Genomic DNA, 16,987 nt, shown 5'->3' with positions numbered 1-16,987 from the left:
TGTTTTAGGCTTATAATTTCAATTTCTCTCAAAAAATCCATATTTTGAAGTGTTCTGGATGTCAGAAATATGACTTGATATTGGGGTATGTTTATTAGTGTATAAGATAAAGCATAAAATTTGAAGTAAGACAATAAATAGTAGGCTATTTATTCTACTATGCTCTGTCTGTTGTTCTTGAGTAAATTATTTAACATACCTAAACCTTACTTAATTATTTTAAATAATATAACACAAAACTTACAAGAGTTTTGAAAGGATTAAATTAAATAAGTATGTTTACTATGGAGAACCAAACCTGATACATACTATACACTTGTGCATGGCCAGTACCAATTGAGGTAACTGTTATCATCAAACACAATGAAGAAGCTAGAGTTACTTCAGTCTCCCTGTAGAAGTTTGAAACAATGTGACCAAAGAGCTACCAGATTCGCGGTGGAAGTAAACAACTACAACAACAACTATTATATATGTATATCCATAATTAAGACATGATGTAGTTAGCACTCTGAAGTGTATAAAGCAATATAAGGAAATAGAGAGTTTTGAAGACAGTGCCACTTGATATACAATATTCAGAGAGATTTCCGTGGAAGTGACATGTGAGCAGAAACATGAACTAGGCAGAGGGAAAAGGATATAAATATTTGGTGTAAGTGTGTCTCTGGCAGAGAGAAGTAAAAAGCGCAAAGGTCACCAGGTAGTAGGATGCTTGATGTAGTAAAAAGGCAGTAAGAAGTTCAGTGTGACCGGAACTGTGTGAACAGGAAAATAATGGTAGGAAATAGTGTTGGAAAGAAAGTTAGAGGAAAACCATGTGTAATCTTGTTGACTGAATTCAAAAATGAGAAGAATCACAATCCTGAAAAAGTAGCCAAAGAACTGTGCGATTAATTAATACATTACAAGGTATTAAATGCATGCTGGGCCAAAACTTAATTTCATTGGAAAAGCTTGCTCTTTGTCACAGAGGAGTTTGCAGTATAATTATGAATATCAGTCACAAAGACATAAAATAGATAACTAATTGTTTAAGGGAGCTTAGGATGACATCACATAATCCTAAGAAGAGGAATAATATGATAAGAAAAAGAATGCCATGAAAAGATTCAAGATATTTTTTAGTCGTGGATTAATTTAATTTTGAAACTAGAGGGTCACTTAGAATAGATGCCAGAGATTTCAGACAAAAGAAATATCACGAGTAAAGTACAAGCGAAAGGGATCCACAGCACATATTTAAAATCAATTTCGATTTTTAATTTTTATTTTAGGAAATATGTCCATGTAGCAGTTTAGAAGCTATGCGCAGAGCACTATGCATATCAAAATATGGAGTTTGAACTGTTATTTTGTGGTATGTGTTGAAGAGAACATTAGCTTAAGAAGACAAGCTAATCCACGTTCTATGTAAGAAAAACTGTAGATAGAGATTGGGAGACCTACTCAGCTATTGTATAGCACTTTGGAAGTCAAGGTTAAGGACATTTCTACTAATAATCTCAAACTTCAATTTAATGGTAATTCTTCTCAAAAACAACCCATAGAGGTCCTGCATTCCTTAAGAATCTATAGAAGGCTGCCATCAACTTTTTCAGTCTACAGTAGTGAAGGAAGTCACTTTCAAGGACTCCTTTAGAATTTATTTCAACTTTCTATCTGTCCACATATGTACCTGCAACTGTGTGTGGAGAATAATGGTGTCCTATTCTCTTTCACTCTCCATTCCTTGTGTGAATGCCTCTTATTGGCAAATTCTAACCTGGAACCGTAAGGAGAGAGGATTTCTGGGAAATGCAGTTCAAGGGGTCTTCTCTAAAGGCAGAGCTGACCTTGGAGGGAAGTGGCACTGGTGATCAGTGTAAACAGACAACCCAGGAGAGAAGGAAAGGTCAGAAGACTAAAGTAGACTCTGAAATTTTCATCCTTCTTCATGCAGAGCAGGTAAACTCTAATAGTATTCTTTCATATATTTATTTTGAACAGATTATGCTATTAATAAAATATCAAAATAATACTTAAATGCTATTGTTTTAGATACAAGTTTGCTCTGTCAAATACATGAAGACAGTTCTTTTCATTCCCTAGTAGTATTCAGCCACAGGCATCCACAGTTTTATCCAACTTTTCTTTATATAAAATGATAAAATATTTACTATTCTTGTTATTCTCATCTGTTTCAGCTTATCATTCTCTAGTGCTTTTAAAATGTGATGTACAGAATTAAACACAGGTCTCATAATGGAATCTGACTAATAGAGAACGAGGGTGGCTATTTCCTTCAATTATTTTGTTGCTATCTTTATATTTATTCAGCCAAACTTTAAATGCTTTAAAATTAGTTTCACACTTCTACCTAATATTGAGCTCTCAATAAAATTTTTCCAGTATTTTTGCACATGAACCACTGCCAAGCTGAGTCACCTTCCCTAAATAGATTTTGGAATCATCCACAAAAAAATCAATAGCTGAAACCAAATAAATGAGTGAAATTTCTTAAAAAAAAAAGTTAACAAATAAAATAAATAGCAAACACATATGAACAGCAAGTTAATATCTAGACTTTGAAGACCAAGTTCATATCTAAAAAATCTTAGCAAGAAAATTAAAAATGGAAACAAATAAATCTTATTTTTGATATAAACAAATAATTGTAGCAAATAAAGAAGGTAATTCAGTCCTGGAGGTAATAGGAAAATTGGGATGATTTGCTATAACATAGTTAACAAGAAAAAAAAATATCATAGCATAATAAGTTTGCTCTCAAAGCACAGTTTGAATAGATTGCATGAGGACATATGCATAGTTAAATGAGGATCAGAAGCAAATATGTGGTGAGAAGTTATAATATGAGATACAAGCATCCATCTCAGAATTTTATGGAACTGAGAGAAAACAGTGTCTAGGAAGACAACTGCTCAATACATTTTCTTCACTAAAATAGCCACCCATGCACATCTAGAGAATACTAGTGCTTTTGCCTCCAAAAGAATTTGAAATCATTTAAATTTCAAAAGACATGACATAATACTACATAATCCATTTATAGTTTCAAAAAATTAATACATAGTTATTTTAGAAATTGAGTATGTTAGCTAGAGCTCTTCTAGTTTCTGTTTTAAATACATTTTACTATAAGGCATACATTTTTAAGTGCCTAAAAAATATTGCTACTATTGTATGACAAATTGCAGAACAGTCTAAGCAGCTGCAAGAAAAACATTTTTATTATTAAATTAATAATTTCAAACTGGACCAGAAGGGACCATTATCCCTCTGGATATGGAGGCATATTGTTCTCTGGCTTAGTTAAACCAGGAGATCCTAATTATAATAAAATGTGCATAATTAAATGACTACAGTTGGACTTTGATATTTCAGTTGATGAAATATTTGTTTACATTGATTTCATATGGTTCATGTAATTTCAATAGTAGTACCGTACCCAGTCATAAAAATTTTGAAAGAAGAATTTGACAGTAGAATTACAAAGCTTGTATCTTTCCTTGTATTTCTACATTTTCATTAATTTACTAATCTGCTTAAAGGATTAAAGAAGGACATTAACATAATATTGACATTCTATCTAAGAAAAATAATTGGAAGACTTTCAAATGACTGAATGTTATTAGTGGTTTGAAAAGTGTTTAATGTCAAAATAAGAGCTTTTTAATAAATAGCAACAATAAAGCTTAATGAGTTCTATCTTATATGAATCATTCCCTTGAGTTGGAAAGGGAAAGTTCTATACTTTAAAATTGGTTGTTCCAGTAATGATAATCAAATCATTAATAAAGTTAATAGTAACCATAGCAAAAATGGCTAGCATTTTTTATAGGACCTGCTATATGCCAGGGACTGTGTAAAGTGTTTTTAAGATGATTATTCCTAGGGTATGAAAAATGATGAGGATAAAATGGTTGTAATTGCTTATTCTCTTCTAGAATAAAGATAATGTATAGAATATCACACCTTAAAGTGTACAATTCAAAGAAGTTTTAGTATCTCTATAAATACCCATCTCCAAATATCATCACAGTGGAGGTAAGACTTCAACATAAATTTTTGCTTGATACATCTCAGTCCATAGTGGAGAGGTTGTAAGAAAAATGCAAAAGAAAAGTTTTAGTGGTGGAAACTGCTAGCCCTCAATAAAAAAATAAATAAATGGGGGAAGAAAGGGTAGCTGTGAAAGTGGGTGTATAAAGATAGATATGCCAGGAACAGTTAAAAAATTCATTTAATCAACTTATAAAATCTAAAATAGGCAATATTTATATCTATATTGTCTATAAAATAGAAATAAAGCCATAATAAAGTCCATTATGTAATGTTTTGCATTGTATCCCATAATAAAAAGGCGCCAATCGTACAAAAGTTATGTTAAAATTTAAAAAGTCATTCAATGCAATGACAGTAATTATTTAGCCTTCGATGCTACAGCTATGTCTCTATTATTAAAATATTAATTTTTCTTACCATTGTGTAGCTGTGAGCCACCTTCATTAATTCAATGCACCCTTGGGCATCTGCAAATGCTCGGATTCCTAAGCAGTTGGATGGATGCAAAAGCTTCATGAGGAAATGGCAGCACACTTCTACCACTTGGGGCAGCTGAAGAAGGCAGGCCGCGGCGAGGAGGTTTTCAATGGTGTCTTCCTTTAATTCCAAGCAACCTGAACATTAAGTGCAGAGGTTATGAAACTCTGCTTGCGACATAACATCTATGATTGTATTTCTCAAAACTTTAGGCCAATCTGCTAGAAATAATTTGAACCTAGATTTATGGTCAAGATAAAAATAAGTCCAGAAAGACCAGCATCTTGCTTTTTTAATTAAAGTTAACTTACAATATTATATGCATAATGAAGTGATCACCACAGTAAGCATAGTAACCATCTGTCACCATACAAAGTTACTATGGTATTCCTTATGTTGTACATTAAATCCCAGCGATTTATTTTATAACTTAAAGTTTGTACTTTTTATTCCCCTTCACATTTTTCACCATCCATCTCCCCTTCCACTCTGCAACCATCAGTTTGACCTTTATATCTATGAATTTTTTTTTTTTGTTCAATTTTTTTTTTTTATTAGTTAAGGAATTACAAATGTGTCCTCATCCCCCCCTTTAACCCCCAACCTCCCCCCCACACACAAACTCGTGCTCCCATCCCCCCGTTGTCCATGTCCATTGGTTTGGCTTATATACATGTATACAAGTCCTTCTGTTGATCTCTTCCCCTTACCCCCGCCCTCCCCTACTTTCCTTCTAGGGATTGATAGCCTGATCGCTGTTTCTCAGTCTTTGGGTCTGTCCTTTTTCATCAATCTATGTTGTTCTCTATAATCCACAAATGAGTGAGATCATGTGGTATTTATCTTTCTCTGACTGGCTTATTTCACTTAGCATAATGCTCTCCAGTTCCATCCATGCTGTTGCAAAAGGCAAGAGTTCCTTTTTTTTTACCGCAGCATAGTATTCCATTGTGTATATGTACCACAGTTTTCTAATCCACTCATCTGCTGATGGGCACTTAGGCTGTTTCCAAATCTTAGCTATGGTGAATTGTGCTGCTATGAACATAGGGGTGCATATATCCTTTCTAATTGGCGTTTCTGGTTTCTTGGGATATATTCCTAGGAGTGGGATCACAGGGTCAAATGGGAGTTCCATTTTTAGTCTTCTGAGGTAGCTCCATACTGTTCTCCACAGTGGCTGCACCAGTCTGCATTCCCACCAGCAGTGCAGAAGGGTTCCTTTTTCTCCACATCCTCTCCAACACTTGTTGTTTGTTGATTTGTTGATGATAGCCATTCTGACAGGTGTGAGATGATAACGCATTGTCGTTTTGATTTGCATCTCTCGTATAATTAGTGACTTTGAGCAGGTTTTCATATGTCTTTCTGCCTTCTGTATGTCCTCTTTCGAAAAGTGTCTATCTAGGTCCGTTGCCCATTTTTTTATTGGATTGTTTATCTTCCTTTTGTTAAGTTTCATGAGATCCCTGTATATGTTGGAAATTAAACCCTTATCGGTGGTATCATTGGTAAATATATTCTCCCATGTAGTGGGTCTTCTTGTTGTTTTTTTGATGGTTTCCTTTGCTGTGCAAAAGCTTTTTATTTTGATGTAGTCCCATTTGTTTATTTTCTCTTTAGTTTCCATTGCCCTAGGAGCATTATCAGAGAAGAAATTTCTTCGGCATATGTTTGCGATTTCGCTGCCTGTGGATTCCTCTAGTATTTTTATGGTTTCCCGTCTTATGTTTAAATCTTTTATCCATTTTGAGTTTATTTTTGTGTATGGTGTGAGTTGGTGATCTAGTTTCATCCTTTTGCATGTATCTGTCCAATTTTCCCAACACCATTTATTGAAAAGACTGTCTTGACTCCATTGTATGCTCTTGCCTCCTTTGTCGAATATTAATTGGGCATAGTGGATTGGGTCAATTTCTGGGGTCTCTATTCTATTCCATTGATCTATATGTCTGTTCTTGTGCCAGTACCAAGCTGTTTTAAGAACAGTGGCTTTGTAATACAGTTTGATATCTGGTATTGAGATCCCACCTACTTTGTGTTTTCTCAGTATTGCTGCAGCTATTCGGGGTCTTTTTTTATTCCAGATGAATTTTTGGAACGTTTGTTCTAGATTTGTGAAATATGCCATTGGTAATTTAATGGGGATTGCATTGAATCTATAAATTGCTTTGGGTAGTATGGACATTTTGATGATGTTGATTCTACCAATCCATGAACACGGTATATTCTTCCATCTGTTTATGTCTTCCTCTATCTCTTTTTTCAGTGTCCTGTAGTTTTCAGCATATAAGTCTTTTACCTCCTTAGTTAAGTTTATTCCTAGGTATTTTAATTTTTTTGGTGCAATGGTAAATGGGATTGCTTCTGTAGTTTCACTTTCTGTAAGTTCACTATTGGTGTAAAGAAATGCCATGGATTTCTTAGCATTAATTTTGTATCCTGCTACATTGCCGAATTCATTTATTAAGTCTAATAATTTTTTGATGGAGTCTTTAGGGTTCTGTATGTACAGTATCATGTCATCTGCAAATAAGGACAGTTTTACTTCTTCTTTTCCAATCTGGATGCCTTTTATTTCTTCTTCGTGTCTGATCGCAATGGCTAGTACTTCCAGTACTATGTTGAACAGGAGTGGTGAGAGGGGGTATCCCTGTCTTGTTCCTGTTTTTAGGGGGAATGGTTTTAGTTTTTGCCCATTGATTATGATGTTGGCTGTGGGTTTGTCATATATGGCTTTTATTATGTTGAGGTATGATCCCTCAATTCCTATCTTGCTGAGAGTTTTTATCAAGAAAGGGTGTTGGATTTTGTCAAATGCTTTTTCCGCATCAATTGATATGACTATGTGGTTTTTTTTCTCTCAGTTTGTTTATGTGATGTATCACGTTTATTGATTTGCGGATATTGTACCATCCTTGCATCCCTGGGATAAATCCTACTTGGTCATGGTGTATGATCTTTTTGATGTACTGCTGGATCCGATTTGCTAGGATTTTGTTGAGGATTTTGGCATCTATGTTCATGAGGGATATTGGCCTATAATTCTCTTTCATTGTATTGTCTTTATCTGGTTTTGGGATTAGGGTGATGTTGGCTTCATAAAATGAGCTGGGAAGTGTTCCTTCCTCTTGGATCTTTCGACATAGTCTGAGGAGGATAGGTTTTAGGTCTTCCTTGAATGTTTGGTAAAACTCCCCTGTGAAGCCATCTGGCCCTGGGCTTTTGTTTGCTGGAAGCTTTTTGATTACTGCTTCGATTTCCTCCATAGTTATTGGCCTATTGAGATTTTTAGATTCTTCCTGGTTAAGTTTTGGAAGGTTGTATTTATCTAGGAATATGTCCATTTCCTCCAGGTTGTCTAGTGTGTTGGAGTAGAGTTGTTCATAGTATTTTCTAACAATCCTTTGTATTTCTATGGGGTCTGTTGTTATTTCTCCTCTTTCATTTCTGATTTTGTTTATTTGGGTCCTCTCTCTTTGTTTCTTGGTGAGCCTGGCTAGAGGTGTATCAATCTTGTTTATCCTTTCAAAGAACCAGCTCTTGGTTTTGTTGATCTTTTGTATTGTTTTTTTGGTCTCTATGTCGTTTATCTCCGCTCTGATCTTTGTTATTTCCTTCCTTCTGCTTACAGTGGGCTTTTTTTGTTGCTCTCTTTCTAATTCTTCGAGTTGTAGAGTTAGGTCATTTATTCTCATTGTTTCTTGTTTCTTGCAGTAGGCTTGTAGAGCTATGAACTTCCCTCTCAAGACTGCTTTTGCTGTGTCCCATAGGTTTTGGATTGTTGTGTTTTCATTGTCATTCGTTGCCATGATGTTTTTTATTTCTTCTTTGATCTCACTGGTGACCCAGTCGTTGTTTAATAGCATGCTATTTAGTCTCCATGTGTTTGATTTTTTTGGATTCTTTTTGTTGTAGTTGATTTCCAGTTTTATGCCTTTGTGGTCTGAGAAGATACTTGATATGATTTCAATTTTCTTGAATTTGAAGAGACTTTGTCTGTGACCCAATATATGGTCTATCTTTGAAGATGACAAATGTGCACCTGAGGAGAATGTATATTCTGTGGCTTTGGGGTGAAATGTTCTGAAGATGTCAATTAATTCCATCTGATCTAGTGAGTCATTTAGGATTGATGTTTCTTTGCTGAGTTTCTGTTTAGAGGATTTGTCCAGTGGCGATAATGGGGTGTTAAGGTCCCCTACTATGATTGTATTGCTGTCAATCTCTCCCTTGATCTTCTCCAGAAGCTTTCTTACATATTTGGGTGCTCCTATATTGGGTGCATATATATTTACCAGAGTTATTTCTTCTTGTTGGACTGCTCCCTTTAGTATTATGAAGTGGCCTTCTTGATCTCTTTTTATGTCCTTCACTTTGAGATCTAATTTGTCAGATATAAGTATTGCTACCCCGGCTTTTTTTTCACTTCCATTGGCCTGAAAAACCTTTTTCCATCCCTTCACCATCAGTCTGTGTGCGTCTTTTTTTCTGAGGTGGGTTTCCTGTAGACAGCAGATATATGGGTCATGTTTTCTTATCCACTCATTTACCCTATGCCTTTTGACTGGGGAATTTAATCCATTTACATTTAAAGTTATTATTGATAGAAACTTGTTAGTCGCCATTTTTGTTCTTTACCGCTACGTTCCTTCTTTGTTTCCTGTTTTTTCTATTTACAGCAGACCCTTTAGCATTTCTTGCATTGCTGGTTTGGTTGTAATAAGCTCCCGTAGACCATTTTTGTCTGTGAAGCTCCTGATTTGACCCTCAATTTTGATTGATAGCCTCGCTGGGTATAGTATTCTTGGATTCAGACCCTTCCTTTGCATGACTTTGTATATTTCATTCCATTCCCTTCTTGCCTGATGTGTTTCTGTTGAGAAATCGGTCGCTAGTCTGATGGGGGATCCTTTGTAGGTAACTTTCTGTCTCTCTCTGGCTGCTTTTAAGATTCTTGCTTTGTCGTTGGTGTTTGCCAATTTAATTATTATGTGCCTTGGTGTCGGTCTTTTCGGGTTCATTTTGTTTGGGACTCTGTGAGCTTCTTGGATTTGTGTGAGTTTTTTCCTCCCTATATCAGGGAAATTTTCTGTTACTATTTTTTCAAACAGGTTTTCTATTCCTTGCTCCGTTTCCTCTCCTTCTGGCACCCCAATTATTCGGATGTTGTTTCGTTTAGCATTGTCCCAGAGTTCTCTTAGGCTCTCTTCCTGCTTTTTAATTTTTTTTTCTAGAAGCTGTTCTGTTTGGGTATTTTTTTCTACCTTGTCTTCTAGCTCGCTGATACGGTCCTCTGCTTCTTCTAGTCTACTGTTGATGCTTTCTATTGAGTTCTTTATGGCAGTGATGTCGTTTTTCATTTCTTCTTGGTTTCTCTTCATTTCCTCTTGGTTCTTCTTCATTTCCTCTTGGTTCCTACACATATTGTTGAATTGGTCTTCCATTCTTTTCATCCACCTTATGACCATTACTCTGAATTCTTTCTCTGACAGGTTGCTTGCCTCCATTGCCTCTATTTCATTTACTTCCTTTTCTGATGATGCCTGTTTTTCTTTCATATTTGGGTTGGTTCTTTGTTTCACCATGATTTCTCTTCTCAAGGTGTTTGATTATGTAGATCTCTCTCTGTTGCGCTGATTCAAAGGCACAAAATACAACACAACAAGGCACAACGTACAAGGCACCGAACTAAATGCATTCACAATATTAATAACCCCAAATAAAGGTGACCCCCCCGAGCGAAGAGAATTAGGGGATAAAGAAGAAAAAAGAGAAAAATATTAGAGAGAAAAATAAAAAACAAAAAGGAGTGCTGAAATGAGATTGGGAAAAGGGAGAGAGAAAAAAAAACCACAAAAAGACCAAAAAAAAAAAAAAAAAAAACCAAAAAAAACAACAACAACAAAAACAGAAAAAAAAAAAAAATTAAGAGAATGAAATAGAGGTGGGGAAGAGGCTATTTGTATGGGGAGAGCGAGGGATTGGAAATTAGATATATAAGTAGGATGAAATTTAGACAGTGGGTAGAAAGAAGGAATAGGTTAAATCCAAAGCAGGAATAGGGTAAGAGAAACAGGACAACAAAAGGGGAAAAGTGAGGAAGAGAGTTTTGGCTTAAGGGTAAATGTGAGATAGAGAGAAATGATGCTAAAGGAACGATGAAAATAGAGTGTAGAACACTCATCCCAAAATAAAATAAAGAAAAATAAAAAAAAAATAATAAAAAATAAAATGACACTTGAAAAAATGGTAAAAGGATAGCAGTAATACTGGTTAAAAAATGTAGTAATTAAAAAGGTAAAATCAGGTGATGAAAAAAAATAAAAAATAAAAAAAAAATAGGTTCTTAATGAAATGGTGAAAAAAGAATTAAAAAAATATATATATAAAAATATTTGGAAGTGAAGGTGCTTCAGATCTTCCACTCTTCTTTTTGGCACGCCTCAGTCCTGCCAGGCATTCAGGGGAGTGTTGAACTTCCCTGCGATACACTGTCCCTCCGTGCAGTAAACCACAGACCTGATTTTAAGGCAGGTTGTATTTTTTTACCAGACTGCCTTTATTTGTGATCGCAAAAGAGACAGTTCGTGGCTCTGCCTCTGGGTGGCAGTGTGTCTGGATTTACCTCCGAGGCTCTAAGTCCTCTCTATCAGTAGGGTTTTGTCCTCTATGGTATTTGGAACTGATTCCGGAAAGACCACTGCCCAGAGCTGGTTCCTTGCCACTGTCCGCTGTTTCCCAGGCTCCCCAAAAAGAACTTTCCCCTACAGGCTCTGCGAATGACCCCAACTGGGGAATCCCATGCGCTGGGTTTAATAATCAAATGCACGGATCTAAGGGGAACTGTAACAAGAGCCTGATAGTTGTGCGAATTCGCAAGCCTCCACCTTCCAGGTCTGCGCACAGTCTCCGCGCGCGCAGTCTCCGCGCGCCCACTCGCCCCTGGCACCAAGCAGCCAGCAGATTGGCAAAGTCCAAGGCTGCTCCTTTACATCCAGTCCAGCTATGGGCTCATTTTTCGCGTTCCCTTCTGCCAGCAGCCCTGTGGGGCCCCTTCCCCACTCGCGGGTCACGCTGGTCCCAGCGGCTGCGGACTCTGTGGGGCGCAGATTCCGCCCCGCGCGCGCGAGCTTGGTCCTCCCTCCAACCCTAACTGCAAACCGCACCTTTAGGGGATGTCCAACCTTTCCGTGAGAAGAAGCAGTGCTCTTCTGAGTTCACGCAGTCACGCTGCTTGAGATCCCTTGTTTCCAGGTTAGTAGCTGGTCTCTGGATGCCGGCAACAACCACCCAAGATGGCGCAGTCTCCGCTGCTTAGCTCTGCACCAGGAGAGGCTTCAGCCGCAGTCTCCAACCGTCCTTTTTTTTTTTTTTTTTTTTCCCTGGGGGGTTCTCAGTCTTTCCTAGCTGCAGACAATCTCTCAGCTGAAAATCCTCTACCTATTCGGGCTGAATGTTACCCGTTTCAGCTGCTCACCCTTATCTGCTCCAGGACAAGGCACAGGACACGTCCGCTTATACCTCCGCCATTTTTTTTAAGCCTCTATGAATTTTTTTATGTTTTATCTTTTTTGTTCATTTGTTTTATTTTTAGATTCCATATAGAAGTGAAATAATACTGTACTTGTCCTTCTCTGTCTTATTTCACTTAGCATAATACCCTCTAGGTCCATCCATGTTGTCCCAGATTTCAAGATTTCAGTTTTTATGGCTGAGTAATATTTCATATCATATATGAACCATATCTTCTTTATTCATTAATCTGCGGATGAAAATCTAGGTTGCTTCAGTATCTTGGCTATGGTAAGTAAGGCCACAATAAATATAAGGGTGCATATATCTTTTCAAATTAGTGTTTTCATTTTCTTCAAGTAAATATCCAGAAGTGGAATTGTTGGGTTTTATGATATCTCTAGTTTTAACTTTTTGAGGAACTCCCATATTTTTACCATAGTCACTGCAAAATTTACAATCCCACCAACATGCACAAAATTTCCTTTTTCTCCACATCCTTGAAAGCGCTTGTTATTTGTTGTCATTTTGCTAATAGTCAATCTGATAGGTATGGTGATATCGCATTGGGGTGTTAGTTTGCATTTCCATGATAATTAGTGATGCTGAGCCTCTTTTCAGGTAGCTGTAGGACATATGTATGTCTTCTTTGGAAAAATATCTATTCAGTTCCTCTGCCTATTCTTCATGTAATGTTCAAGATCATCTAGTACATACAAATGCAGTTTCAACTAAATTATATGTATCCACTTCGACAGAAATTATGGTTCTTCCTTTAAAAGGATGCTCAAATGTTAATAAAAATAACTTGAGTTTACTAATACCTATAAATAATATCTGAGGGCTTTAATTCAAACTTTATTCACAATATCAACAAGACAGGATATTATAATTTGAGAAAATGTGTCACATATTAACATCTTCCTTAGAGTTTATAATGTACAGAACATACTGCAGTCATGGCAACTTCACATATGCTATTATCATAGCCATAATACTGTTAAAATAATTTTAAATGTGTAAAACTAATATTAAAATGGCATGTGGGTGTGTGTATGTGGGGTGTGTGTGTGTATGTGTGTGTGTGTGTGTGTGTGTATGCATGTATGTTTTTTTATCTTCCCAGTTCAACACTTGAAAAGTGATTCTGAGATATTATATCAGTATGATAAGCTATAGGATATTTAAAATATTTATTTGTAGAAATAACAATTTTTCAGCCCAGATTTAAATTTTGGGTCTATTCCTGTATTTCATAACAATTTTGACAGCATTTTATTAGGGCATCTATCCATTCTTTCTTATTAAAAAAAGAAAAACTTTTGACTTCTCATAGTTTAGCTATAGACTAATTTTCAAAAGTTACTTGTTGGTAATTTTTGTTGTAAATTTTAAAGAAATAAGCAATGTTTATTTCAAAGAATTTAAAATGTTCTATTTTTTTTTCAACCAGGAATATATCCAATAAAATGATCCATTTGTAAAAGCCAGAAGGCACAATTGGAATATTAGCCAGTGTTGAGCTTGAATGAACACAATTTGAACTACCCCATGCATGATATATTTCTTTATAGTTATAACCTGACCATTTTTCTTATGGACTTAGATGGTAAAAGGCAAAAATCTGCCAAGTATTTGACCTAACAGAGAACCAAAAAAATACATGACTACTATTAATGAAAAAAGAAGATAATTTTATACCTTCATTCAAAGTTAACTTTCAAGATATGATGTTCACAAATGGTTTTAGCTTTACTGAGACGGAAAATCTAAATGTTTTCAAGTTAGGTACCATAGAAAATTGGCTAAAAATAACTTATACTTGTATAAAAATATGGGTACTTACGGATCCTGTGAACACAGTATCATAAAACCCTGAGAACTTTTCTCAGATAATAAGGGAATATTTATCTCTCTTGACAAATCCAGAGGAAGGTTGTCTCCAGAAATGATTAATTGAAAAGCTCATCACATCAGGAAACAGACATCTCAAGTGACTTGCTATTTCCCTCATGGTTGCAGTAGTGTCAAGTTTCAGATTCAGACAGCAAAACACTCATTACAAGAGAAACTATTCCTTCATATACATATTTTTTTTTGCATCAGTAAATAAAATTTTACTAAAAGTTTTCCCAAATTATTTTCGTATGGTTCCTTGGGAAAAATGTAATCATGCTGAACTCAATAATTAGCAATGTGCTAAAACCTCACTGATTGATTTGGAGCCTATATAAATTAGAATTATAAAATTAAAGTAAGCCTCCCTTGAATCAATTGGGGGAATAAAAAGGGAATGATTTTTGAATATGGTACCAACAATGTGTGCTACTTTTATTTATAGTCTCACTTTATGTAAATACTAGAGCAGTTGAGCTTTCAAAACATGTAACAGTAGACTTAAACTCTGATTTTCTATATAAGAATATAGTTAAACTTACACTGCATTGGAATGAAAATATGTAAAACAGAACGGGGAAGAAAAAATAACATTGTAGAAGATTACAAATCTATGTTGTTTTATTTTTTAATAGACAAGTGGTATCATATTAACAGTCTGATATACTACTATATTTCATTTATAAATTCAGTTACATTGAAAAAATGCATTTCATTAGATAGGTACAAAAACTGCCTATGAAATCCATAAAGTAAATACTATTTTTCTTCTATCATCTATTTATCTATCTTTCTTTAATGGAAATATAAATAAATAATATAATTGGCACACTAGAAATTAAAACTAAATATGTTAGTAATTTTTAGGGGAAATAAATGTTTTTTCTTAGAATAAGGAAAATAAAAGTTTTACATTTATAGAAAACTTGCAATATTGTACAGAAATTTCTCATACAATTGTTTTTTCCAATTATTAACATTTTACATTAAAATTGTACTCATGTTAAATTAATGAACCAATAGTGTTAAACTTTTATTAACTCAAGTTCATACTTTACTCACATTTCCTTTGAGGTGTTTTTGTTTGTTTGTTTTTTGTTTGTTTGGCTTTTTTTCCTAACATCCTTTTTCTGTTTTAGGATCCCACATTTCATTTAGTCACTATGTGTTTTTGGGCTCCTCCTGGTTTTCATAATTTCTCAGATTTTCCTGGCATTTTTAAATTATATATATATATAATTATTATTATTAATTTCAGAGAGGAAGGGGAGGGAGTGAGAGATAGAAATGTCAGTGAAGATAGAGCGATAGAGAATCCTTGATCGGCTGCCTCCTGCACTCTCCCTACTGGGGATAGTGCCTGCTACCCTGGTTTCTGCCCTGATTGGGAATCCAATTGTGACCTGGTTCATAGGTTGATATGACCACTGAGTCACACTGGCTGGGCAAATTTTCCTTGTTTTTCATGACTGGCAGTTTTAAAGAGTATTGGCTAAGTATTTTGTAAAAGGTCCCTCAATTGGGATTTGTCTAAATATGGTTACACTAAGATTATGATCTTTGGGCTCATCACATTATATCTAGTGTACATACTGTCAACATGACATCACTGTTGTTGTTAATTTTGATTAGTTGGTAGAAGTAGTATTTATCAGGTTTCTTCACTTTAAAATTTCTTTTTATATATATACTAAGGGCCCATTGTTCAAAATCATGCAAGACCCAGGACCCAGAGTCCTGCAGCTCAGTGGGACCTAGAAAGAGTTCCGCAGCTGCTGCTGCAGCCGCCACCACCACAACCACCACCGCTGCCGCCGTGGGAGGTAGGACCCAGAAACCCACCTGCCATCCTAGCAGGACGCAGAAACCCATCCGTGCCTCCAGTCAAGTCCTCCAGAGTCAAGTCCCTGCCCACCTGTGTACACCTTGCCACACACGCAGTCCCGCCCACCCCGCGCATGCAGCCTCCTGCTGATCAGTCCTTGAGGCATGATGGCGTGATGACCACAGGCTTTTTATATAATATCTATCAATCTATCTCTATCTATCTATCTATCTATCTATCTATCTATCTATACTAGAGAGAGAGAGAGAGAGAGAGAGAGAGAGAGAGAGAGAGAGAGAGAGATTCCAGAGAAGAAGAGAGAGGGAGAAAGAGAGAGAAACATCAATGATGAGAGAGAATCATTGCTTGCCTGCCTCCTGCATGCCACCTACTGGGGATCGAGCCTGCAACCCGGGCACGTGCCCTTGACTGGAATGGAACTGGGACTCTTCAGTCCTCAGGCCAATGCTCTGTCCATTGAGCCAAACCAGCTAGGGCTAACATTACCCTTTACTTCCCTTATCCAAGCTGTGTTCTCTGGAAGTCCTGATTCACAGCTACACTTAAGGGGTGAGAAGTTATGCTCTATTTCCTTGAGGGCAGATTAATTGCATTAGTGACTTGGAATTCTACATGGCAGATTTGTATATTCTTTGTCATTTATTTACTTGCTCAATAATTATTTATATTAGTAAATTCATAGGATTTTTTGAGTGTTTCAAAAAAGGCAACAGAGTTAAGGTAATTTGGTTTACATCATTTTATTATTTTTAGAAGGCTTATCTGTCTTTTTGGTAGTTACCAAAAGAAATTGATTTACATTGCAATTCAGACTTTAGCTACCATCAAATTACTCCTTATTCTAATGTATGCCATATATCTGGGACCCTGCATTCCCTCTCTCTCTCTCTCTCTCTCTCTCTCTCTCTCTCTCTCTCTCTCTCTCTGCTGGAAGTAAATTCTGGCTGTGGCTGTCCTCTAAAAATTATAACACAAATGTTTTAGCCAACAAAATGACAAGTTATACCTGGGGAATTTGATAGTCTTAGAATTTATTAATCAGTAAACAATGTTATACATGCTTTGCAAATACAAGAAAAAGCACAGTTTATATTTTTCAAGTGCTAAGTATATTTCAGACGTTAAGGGCTCACTGTCAGAAATGTCAGAAAAATATCTACAGGAGGACCAGTAAAAAAGTAAGTGCAA

At 35.9% G+C, this 16,987-nt stretch overlaps 1 protein-coding gene across 1 annotated transcript in view; it reads right to left on the bottom strand.

Annotated features, from left to right (window-relative positions):
- The window catches only part of KLHL1 (kelch like family member 1), a gene marked incomplete at its 5' end in the record, with an annotated part of 247,599 nt that overhangs the window by 193,198 nt on the left and 37,414 nt on the right, over window positions 1-16,987 (bottom strand). Inside the window, one exon of the mRNA XM_081083892.1 lies at window positions 4,483-4,679. Within this exon, the coding sequence (XP_080940018.1) occupies window positions 4,483-4,679 (197 nt within the window). The remainder of the gene's footprint in view (window positions 1-4,482; window positions 4,680-16,987) is intronic.

This window comes from Myotis nattereri (assembly GCF_964212035.1).
Source record: "Myotis nattereri genome assembly, chromosome: 2".
Taxonomy (NCBI): domain Eukaryota; kingdom Metazoa; phylum Chordata; class Mammalia; order Chiroptera; family Vespertilionidae; genus Myotis; species Myotis nattereri.
This window is presented reverse-complemented; position numbering and strand designations above follow the sequence as displayed.